This window comes from Berghia stephanieae, chromosome 6 (genome assembly GCF_034508935.2).
Source record: "Berghia stephanieae isolate SIO BIC M18660-M18661 chromosome 6, UCSD_Bste_1.3, whole genome shotgun sequence".
NCBI classification, from domain to species: Eukaryota; Metazoa; Mollusca; class Gastropoda; order Nudibranchia; family Aeolidiidae; genus Berghia; species Berghia stephanieae.
Window position 1 is genome coordinate 34624515 of NC_088365.1, and position 11244 is coordinate 34635758.

The following is an 11244-nucleotide window of genomic DNA, read 5'->3' on the forward strand; positions in this document are numbered from 1 at the left end:
AGAGCAGTGCCACAAGTTGAACTAGGGTGAGGTGACTTGCTCAAGGCCATACAGTGAAGCGGTGGGTGATCGAACTCATTACCTTCCGGGTATGAAGCAAAGACCGTACCGCTGAGCCACATGGTCGATATATGCTTTCCGATATTCTTTTTTCAATTCTTGGAACTTTGAGCGTGCTTTATCAACTTCATTCTCTTCATTTGTCTTTAACAGTTTTGCTTCTGTCTAATCAGATGTTTTAGTCTACCATCAATCCAAGGTTTATTTCAGAAGCAGTAAAAAGGAAGATGAGAGAAAAGTTCCAGGTTAAGGAAAAGAAAGACAAAGGGGACTGGTTCCCATAAACTACAGAAGGAACTATGAGCAATCTATCAATGTGCATATTTTGACATTACCTACAAGTACAAGTGCCATCCTGGCATAAATAAAGGATTCCGCTATGAAAGATACACTGTAACCTAAAAATAATTGTGTATTTGGACAATAAAGACTATTATTATTATTATTATCATTATTATTAAATGTTTACAAAGTATCGATTCAAAACTAAATGAAAATAATACATAGAGATGATTTACAAGGAAAGAAAATATCAAGTGTCAAAAATAAAGGAACCAAATCAGAACAAAGACCAGATCAAAGAGGAAAGGGTAAACCGATAAAGGAACATATTTGTTTTAGTTTGTTTTTCAAGGGTTTTACAGCGCTCGTTTTTGTTTTGTTTTGTTTTTAAAGGTTTTATGGCGCTTGCAACACATTTAGGTTATATCAGCGCCAGTAAAAAGGAAGAAAATGGGAAAGTAAAAAGTTCTAGAATTACAATTAAGGCACCCAAGAAAAAGTAAGACATAGGGGAACTGGGAACAAATAGGGATCAGATGTAGATTCCAAGAGCATACCATCAATGTACTTAGCCTGATATCACCTATAAGTCTCACCCAGACACAAGCACAAGATCCAACAAAGAGGAATACAATCAAATGCTTACATTTCATTATACATTAAAAATAACAAATTTAATAATATATAACAGAGAGATGATTTACAAGGAAAAAAATATCATCTCCCAAAACAATAACTACGCATTTTACTGTTTCCCTCCCAGCCAAGGACTCAGGCCAGGGTTAGGACAAAATCAAGCAATCTCATACCAAGACAAAGACAGAAAAGCATGTTGGAAAACAAATAAGGGGATAGAAGACACCATATGTACCTCCCTGCCCACTGTGGAGGTAGGGAACCCCACCCAGTTACAGCGCTTGCAACACATTTAGGTCCAATAAGCGCCAGAAAAAGGAAGAAAATTAGATTGTAAAAACTTTCTAGATGTAAAATTAAAAGGACTTGAGAAAATACTACAGCCAGGACAAAACCAAGTAATCTCACTCCAGGACAAAGACAGAAAGTGAATTGGAAAAAAAGCTATAAGGGGATAGAAGACAAAGTGCCACCCTGCCCACTATGGGAGGTCAGGAACTGTTTTTATTTGTTTTTAAGGGTTTTATGACGCTTGCAACACAATTAGGTCATATCAGCGCCAGTAAAAAGGATGAAAATTGGATAGTAAAAACATTCTAGACATACAATTAAAAGGACTTGAGGAAAAAGTAAGACAAAGGGGAATGGTACAAATAGGGAACAGATCTAGATTCCAAGAACACACTAACTGTACTTAGTTTGAGATTGCCTAAATGTTTCACCCGGTCACCAGCACAAAATCCCACTAAAAGGAATACACTCAAATGTTTACAAATCATATGTTAAAAAAAAAAAATAACAATACGTAACAGAGAGATGATTTACAAAGATAATAATATCACCTCCCAAAACTATAACTATACATTCAACTGTTTCCCTCCTTGCCAAGGACTCAGGCCAGGAACACAAAACCAAGTAATCTCATTCCAAGACAAAGACAGAATGCAATTGGAAAACAGAAACAGGGGGATAGAAGACACAGCAAGTACCCCCTTGCCCACTATGGGAGGTCGGGAACCCCACCCAGATAAAGGAAGATAGAAGGCATAGCAATAGTGACTGCTGCCCATATTGGAAGACCCCACCCAGGATTAATGCTTTTAGTCTGTACTAATATCAAAATAAGTGCATGATAAATCTAGGTTTGTGTAAATGTTAAGGGCATTTATATATCTTATTCATTTAAACAATCAATTTTTTTTAATTAAATACCATTTTAGGTAATTTGGCAGCACCTGTATCGGTGATCAATGTGCTATGAAGCATGCCAGTCGGAAGTGATCGTAATCGCAAAAATGAAAGAAAAAAAAAAAAAAAAAAAAAAAAAAGCAATTTCAATAAATTTTAATGTATAAACAACAATATGCTTTATGACAATAAAACAAAATATGCATTCACTCACATGCCATCAGGCTTTTTTACTCAAATCTGTGATCTTTCGATACCCATCATCTTCATTAAAAATCATTTTCTTTTTGACATAAACAGTACAGTTCAACCTCTGAATAATGACACCCCTGAATAACGACAACCCCTGGATAGTGACATTGACCTGTGGTCCCAAATTTTTTGCTCTATGTTATTATTAATTTAAAAACCCAAATAGCGACATACATTTCAGTAAAGCCCCTGTTTAGTGACAGCATTATAGCAACAAACGCCAGTTGAAACCGGTGCTTAAAAGCCGAGCTTTGTCACTCCTTTTCTTAACCAAGAAAAAAGGCCTTTTTTTCCTCCCAATGAGATCGTTTGCTACCGACCAATCAGAACACAATATTATGTTTACTACACTGCGTGGAATTAGCACCAATTCATATGGAACCACAGCAACTCTCAAGAGTCCATTTACCTTCCCTGTTTACTACCTGTCTGAGGTCAGTGATGGAGGTTAACTGATATCAGGCAATGCTGTGTCCAATGGGGGCATTTTTGGATATTTATGATCTTATATTATAATACACGTTGGTTTGTTTTGTTTTTAAGGGTTTTACGGCGCTTGCAACACATTTAGGTTATATCAGCGCCAGTAAAAAGGAAGAAAATGGGACAGTAAAAAGTTCTAGAATTACAATTAAAGCACCCAAGAAAAAGTAAGACATAGGGGAACTGGGAACAAATAGGGATCAGATGTAGATTCCAAGAGCATACCACCAATGCACCTAGTTTGAGATCACCTATAAGTATCATCCAGACACAAGCACAAAATCCAACAAAGAGGAATACACTCAAATGCCTACATTATACATTAAAATAACAATAATACATTACAGAGAGATGATTTACAAGGAAAAAAATATCATCTCCCAAAACAATAACTATGCATTTGACTGTTTTCCTCCCATCCAGGACTCCGGCCAGGGCCAGGACAAAACCAAGTAATCCCATGCCAAGACAAAGACAGAAAGCAAGTTGGAAAACAGATATAAGGGGATAGAAGACACAGTATGTACCCCCCTGCCCACTATGGGAGGTCAGGATCCCCACCCAGATACACGTTGGGATAGCCAGGAAAACAATGACTACCCCTTTCCCTTTATTGTTTTCATTTAAAAAACCAATTGTTTTTCTAAATATCATTCCAAATTTGATATTATTGTGGTTAATACCTAGTTGTTTGTTTTTGTTGTTTTTAAGGGTTTTACAGCGCTTGCAACACATTAAGTTCATATCAGCACCAGTAAAAAGGAAGAAAATGGGACAGTAAAAAGTTCTAGAATTACAATTGAAGCACAAAAGAAAAGGTGAGACAAAGGCGAATTGGTTCAAAAAGGGAACAGATGTAGATTCCAAGAGCACACCATCAAAGTACTTAGTTTGAGATCACCTAAAAGTCTCATCCAGACACAAGCACAGGTCCCAACTAAGAGGAATACACTCAAATGTTTACAAATCATATAATATGTAAACTAAACATAATACAATGCATGTCAGAGAGATGATTTACAAGGAAAAAATATCATCTCCCAAACTATAACTATACATTCGACTGTTTCCCTCCCAGCCAAGAAACCTCGGCCAGGGTCAGGACAAAACTAAGTAATCTCATTCCAAGACAACGACAGGAAACAATTGGAAAACGGGTATGGGGGGATAGAAGACACAGCATGTACCTCCCTGCCCACTGTGGGAGGTCAGGGTCCCCACTAATACCTTGTTGTTCTTTGTTTTTTTTTTAATGATATCGTAAAATGTAAATCTACTAATTTTAAGTACTTGTAAATGTTGGTGCACTTTAAAATTTCGGTATTGAAATCTCATCATCAGCATCGCATGGATCTTAAATACGTACTAAAAGTAGATGTGAGCATCTGTGTTCTTGTGTGATATTATATTGGCACTTGATTTTCTTGATTTATTAATTTTATGGTTAAATCACATTGGAGCACTGTTTACGATGAAAACCAAGACAATAAACATTGGAGAATGAAAGCCTAACTGGTATGCCCTTTGTAAACAGGAGAAATACACATTGTAATGTCATTAAGACGTGTCTTCATCTCAGGTGCTGGTCCGCGCAGTGCACTGCATGTCTTCACGGGTCTCATCATGCCCCTTTTTTGTGCCATCTTGAAAACCCCGAAATAACGACACCCCTGGATAACAACATAAATTTACGGTCCCGGGCAATGTCATTATCCAGGGGTTGTTCTGTATTTAATATCAAAAAGCACACAAAATAATAAAGTGGTATAAATCTTGACAATAAGAATCATAAAAGTACCATAAAACATGCTTGAAAATCTATAACAGCACCCATAAACTAACCAATGAGAGTGATTAATAATAATCGCATTTGTCAGAGCAGAGATTTCACTTTTTAATGCCTGCAAAGACATAATTATAGCTGAGGCTTGAGGATTAGTCACAATGATATTATATAATATATATAGAAGAAGAGAAAGAGACGTATATACATTTAAAATGATAAAATCATTGCTCTGAATTGTTAATTTATTGAGCACTGTCAGAATTACAGGACATCCATCAATTAATATATATATATAAATCATAAATACAAAAACCATGAAATAATAGTGCTCAAGTTTTTGATAAAAGGAGCTTTTATAAAATATTTCAAGTAAAATTATGATCAACTTCTATAATATTGTTTTGAGCATTCGCTCTCATCAGGAAGTGAAAGTAGGTTGTTGTGCTTATTGTACTTTTTTGGCTTCGCGGTTATGGAGGTTCGTAATTACATAAAAGGTGTTTGTTTCTAATGAAGATGTTAGTTCGTTTCTTCTGCTGAGTGTTGCCATGTTCGGTTTTGTGATGAAGTAGAATTTTCTTCAAACAGATGTTGCAAATCTTAGAAGAGGGGGAGTACGACTGTGCTCTGGAGATAATTTTCCATGTAATGCTATGTTGCATGATTTTTTTTCTTTGAGCTTCCAAATGTGTTAATAGTAGAATGTCGTTTTGTGTGATTTTGAAGGAATTAGTAAGATTTTGAAGTAATTACCTGACTCAAAACATTATTTATCAAGCCATAGTTAAATGCCCAGACACACCAAAACAAGAAACATACATTGGCCTCACTGAGTGTTCATTCAAAACCAGATACAACCTGCATAAATCTTCAAAAACAGACACAAACAGCATTCTACTACACTAAGCGAACGCGTTTGGAACCTCAAAGAAAAAAATACGATAAACACAACAATCTATTTTCACTTCCTGAAGAGAGTGATTGCTTGAAACAATATTGTAGAAGTTGATCATACTTATTCTTGAAATATTTATATATATATATATATATATATATATATATATATATATATATATATATATATATATATATATATATATATATATATATATATACGTGTGTGTGTGTGTGTGTGTGTGTGTGTGTGTGTGTGTGTGTGTGCGTGTATGTTTATACTCTGGAATGTGCGAATGAAGTTTTTCTTTTCTTCATATCAGATTTTCATCCTTGTCACACTGCAGCTATATGCAATCAAAACCAAGTTCAACTAACAGAAAAATTTATTTTTTTAATCTTCATCACAACTCTTTGTTTAGGATCTGTTCATTTGGTCGTGTTGGGCGATATCACAAAATTTTGATATTGATATGATACGATATGATAATTTGAAATAGGGATATATCGATATTTATTGATACAAAGGAATTTTACATTGATATATCGAAATACAAGAAAAAATTTTGATAAATGTGCTTGCCCCCTCTATTCCCGAAAAACTTTGTTTCTCCATTGTTTTTTACAGTAAACTGATGTGGCCATCCGGCAGCCCTGGTAAACTGCGATCATAATATAAATCGATACCGGTATGGCATTATGAAATCGATATGATTCGATATTACCATTTGATATTTCAATACTATATACCCAACACTATTATTTAGGAATCTGTTTAATACACCAAAAGATATAAAAAACACCCACAGAAATATTTCCTTATATTGATGTACAAATTAAATATCTCCTTATATTATTGGTAATCCATATAATTTGCTAAATCCTTATATTACACTATGATACACATTTTGGCTTTTGCTTGTTGAGGATATCGACTATGTCATCTAAACTGGTTTTACAGGCATCCAGATATTGTGCCACATTAACTGGAGCATAAGACACTATATTGAATCCACAGCGATTGTCATCTATGCTGTAACCTGTAAGGAATGATGAAAATAGAAACGAGCTTTTAAAAAAGAAAGAAAAATTCATTAAAAATATGACCAATAGCTGCTTTTAAAAACTCCTCTTCTATGTTAGAAAAACTTGATTTAAACTTACACTTGCATTCTGAATTAACGATTGTCTTGAAAGACAATAGTGTTATCCCATTCGATAAGCGATTTAAACAAGGATAAGTTCAACAAGCGTCTTTTTTAATGCAAAACTCAATATCATAATTTCCTCTTGAAGTCAAGACAGCTGTGATGCTAAGGTTGGTATTGCTTCTTTCCTTTCTTATAATGGCTGCAATGTAACATGTATGATTTATTATCATTGCGTCAAAAGGCAGCCTTCAATAGAGGAAATAAAGGTCAATGTGCATCCATTGTTTTGACAAAATTACGGACCCCATTTGACCTCTTTAATTTATTAATCGTTCATTTCTTATAAATTGTTTAACGTGAAACACTAACATTGTGTGTTGAACGTTGGACCTCTTCTTAAAAAGTAAGACAAAGTGAACAAAAGAGTTTTTACTTTTTTATAAAAAGTAAGAAAAAGTGAACATAAGAGTTTTGAAAAATTATGGAATAGCCTACTTATCCTAAATACCGTCAATATAGTCTATACTTACTTCCTCTTTTGATTTTTAGGTGCAAATATAGCAAAATTTATAATTTTGTTAAACTAAAAAGTGTAATTTAAATCCCTGTATAAATGTAATACAATCAAAAGTTAATCCTGCAAAGGGTCCCAGAACTCAAAGAACTCTTTCAACTAGGCACCTGAGTCTAATAATACTTCTATTCTTAAAGAAAAGGCAAGAAAAAAGGGGAACAGTACAAATTCCACTCACCAACACCATATCCATCGGGAGTGACGGCAGCAAAGCCACCAATTACCACATTGGGATCAGAAAGGGTGGAAGTGGAGAGAATGATGTGGTTGATATTCTTGTAGGCGGGGTGTTCAAACATGGGAATGACCATGCCTTGTTTCTCTGCAAAATTCTTCATGCAGAACAGGTGACGATCAAACCCTTGACCTGAAATTTCGTCATCATAAACTGTTCATTGTTTGTTATATTTCGCCTTAGTGCAGGCAAATTTTTGAGATTTAAATTGTTATTTTGGATCAGTCAAATCATAACCAAGTCAAGAAGGAGTTGAAGCTCAATCTTATGAGTGTTGAGTAATTAAACGTAGCTAATCAAATGCAATCACAAACAAAATAATTAGATGCATGACCTAGTGCGCTTAAGATGTGAGTATTCTATGCATATTTTAGTCATTTACAACCAGTAAAAATTAACATTCATTGACCAACACCATTGTGCTTATGGTGCAATGTAGCAAGAGGGGCAGTCCATTTATGTTAACCTACTTAAATTAATCACAAGGTATATATTTATGTCCAATGCAACACCTCTGATTCAAAAAGACCTTGATTATAACCTTCAGTCCCATTGACTTTGCTATAAGCGTATATCTGCATATAAATCGGACCCACATCATCTTATTTTTCTGTTCATTTCCAAAGAAGCAAAAGTCAGCTTGGCTGTTTTCAGACAAATTTTCTCCACCAGCATTCTCATGAAGTATTTTAAAAATCTGATGAAATAAATGTCATATAGATTTTCCTATAAAATTTGATTTCATCCTTTTCATATCAGAGCATGAAATCCTAATATAGTCACTTGTGATATTAAATATCAAATTACCAAGAGCAGCATCCTTTGTCAACTGCCCATGAACTGTGGAGCAATTTTTTATTCCTTCCAACATCTGGTCCACACTGGCACTTCCTGATCCTTTCCCATAAAGCATTTGGCACATGGCATCAGTAGCTGTGGTACAGGAACGCACTGTCTCAGTACGACCAAATTTAAAAGCAGATGTGCTGCAAGACTCATAAGTGCCAACATTCTTCTGATGAACTTTGAAGTGAGCAAGCTGTGTGGTAGAAAAATCAAGCAAAGCAATTTTTTATAAAGAAAAAAAAAATCAATAAAACTTCGGAGAAATAATAATTGGAAATCAGATTAATAATGAAACTTACAACCCCAATTCCAAGTGTAAATCTCACAGTTGAGTGTATATAGACATTACATCTGAAAATCGTACATAGTATATCAGCAAAATAATTTATAATTGTTACTGTATATTCCAAGGATTTCAAAAGCTACTTCTGTTTCATGATATGTCTCATCAAAGAATAAAAAAACCTCAAATAAAACAACAAATTTTAATCCTGTCTTGAATACAACATCATCATGCTCAACCATTGTACCTTCTCATATTTTTCCATACAAGAGAATTCTAAAGGGTCAAAGTTTGAAAAAACAAAAACAAAACAAAACAAAACAAAAATAAAAAAGGAATCAATCAGTTTGGGCTTTAGTAAAAGCATACCTGAATTATCAGTTGTACAAGAGAATCTGGACTGAGCTGTTCTTTCTTCGCACTCTTTTTCGTCAACTGAGGGTACTCTAAATGACCTATATTTAGGCTGTTGGTGACTGTGTCAAATCTCTTTATGGCTTTCTGAATCGTGTCCTTGACTGATGCATTTAAAGTAAATTCTGAAAAAAAAAACATTGATCAAGTTTTACATTCATATGCTTGCTTTCTCAACAACACTTTTAATTCTTATAAGGTCAAATCAGCTTTTCTAAAAAAGTGTTTTCAAAAGTTTAAAGTTTATCAGTCAAACTTAGGAAATAGGCAAGAATAGAAGTAGATGGATGCAGAAAACTACATTTCTATCCAGTCTTCAACTGCTCAAGTCTTCCAAGATACAAGCAAAATGTTGAATAAAATTCAGGCTTAAAGAATCCCATGTCCTTCACTTGGATTCAATCTGCCATCATAAAAAATGCCAACCCGGAAGGGGGTGTTGAGATTACATGCAACAGTTAAGCTCATTTTGGTCGAGGCCTCTCAACACAGGTAGCACACTTTTTTTCATTTCATCAATAAACGCTTACTTCATATTACATATGTCTGAATTTAAGATGACACCCCTTCCCCCCCCCCCCTCATCTAATTTAAGTTTTTATTCTGAAACTTCTTTAAAGTCGCCTGTTTAAGACCTATTGCATCGTGGCAAGGTATGATATCCCTGCTCACATTTAATAAGTGTCCACCTCATTTGCTCATCGTGTGAAATTGGACCTCTGTCATCAAACAAAGTGATCACTCAGTTGTGTCATGAGTGACATTGTTGACAGCTACAAAGGCAAACAACCTAAAAAGATTAAACGAAAAGAAAACTATCACCTTCTGTAAACAATTGCCCATGTCTGCCAACATCGGAGTCAAGTGGGGTAATGTGCCGAAAGTGTCGTATCCAAGGGCACAATACTGTCTGCAATCATTGAAACTCATCTCGTAATTGACAATGATCAACAATGACCTTGTGATAAGACAAGACATCAGAGCACTGAGCCACCTTTCTAGGAACAGTGCTGTGTGGCCTTGAGCAAATCACCTAGCCTTAGCTCACTTTGCAGCGCTGAACTGCGGCCGACGCCTGGATTATTACAGTCTTCCCTTGGAATAAATCTTTTTTTTTTTAAATTTCCTCTTAGGAACGAATAAAAGGAATTTATTTATCATTATTTTATTTAATAAAGAAAATTGTTCTCACACTTTGAATTTGATGAACCGTAATCTAAATTTGAATGAAGAAATGTTTTCACAATTTTAATTCATATTCATAAATATTTCAAATCACATTTCTTAAGAATAAAAGAGTTCATTGTAAAATCATGACAAAAAGCAGTGTCTTGCACTTTAAAGGCTTACCTAAACGTCTCACTTTATTCTCACTATCAGCATTGGGGGCTGGTTTGGTGTCAGGATGAACCCCTGGTTTCTCAACCGAGTCCCTGTTGACCTCCCGAAGGTAACGCAGGATAGCCACTCCATCACCCCAAGCATGTTCAAAATGAATGGCTACTCTCCCTCCACTGGAAATGAGTAGCTGAAGACTTTTGTCAAACCACCTGAAGAGATTTTATTTTTTTAATTATTCCAATAGTTTCAATAAACTAAAGAAAATGCTATTTTGTAATAAAAATTTGGCATATAATATATAAAGAATATTTTAGTTCCACAATAATGAAATAGGTTCACACTGGTTCACTTATTTACCAAAAAGATCCAATGGAATCAATCTTCCATCTCATAGCCGACACTAAAAACATGATTGCTACCAAAATAGAAAAACAAACAATCAGTCCAGCAAACAAATACAACTATATGAAAGAGTTAATTTTAAAACTGTGCTTTAACTTTAAATAAATATTTTTGTCAATATGTATGTATGTATGTATGTATGTATGTATGTATGTATGCATGTATGTATGTATGTATATGTGTATATATGTACGCTCATTTCTTTTGTATACATGTGTAGAAACAATGTGCAAGCGTGTATGTTCGTGTATGGCTGTGTCTGTATTTGTAAACGTGTTGATTTTCATACCATGAACCAATCTGAGCATTGTTTACCTCACATGAATTGCCTTTAATTTGGACAATAAAGATTATTATTATTATTATTATTATTATTATTATTATTATTATTATTATTATGTAACACGCTACCTATTG

The 11244-nt window shown here is 34.5% G+C and overlaps 1 protein-coding gene across 2 annotated transcripts in view; it reads right to left on the reverse strand.

The window, feature by feature from the left end:
* Positions 1 to 6022: 6022 nt before the first annotated feature.
* LOC144974930 (carnitine O-palmitoyltransferase 2, mitochondrial-like) overlaps positions 6023 to 11244 on the reverse strand; it is a 20704-nt gene continuing 15482 nt past the window's right edge. For both annotated transcript variants that reach the window (XM_078918452.1, XM_078918451.1), the window contains exons 11-15: positions 10435 to 10634; positions 9040 to 9209; positions 8349 to 8580; positions 7485 to 7673; positions 6023 to 6621 (exon numbers count right to left, since the gene is read on the reverse strand). In XM_078918452.1, the coding sequence (XP_078774578.1) occupies positions 6476 to 6621; positions 7485 to 7673; positions 8349 to 8580; positions 9040 to 9209; positions 10435 to 10634 (937 nt within the window). In that variant the 3' untranslated portion in view covers positions 6023 to 6475. The remainder of the gene's footprint in view (positions 6622 to 7484; positions 7674 to 8348; positions 8581 to 9039; positions 9210 to 10434; positions 10635 to 11244) is intronic.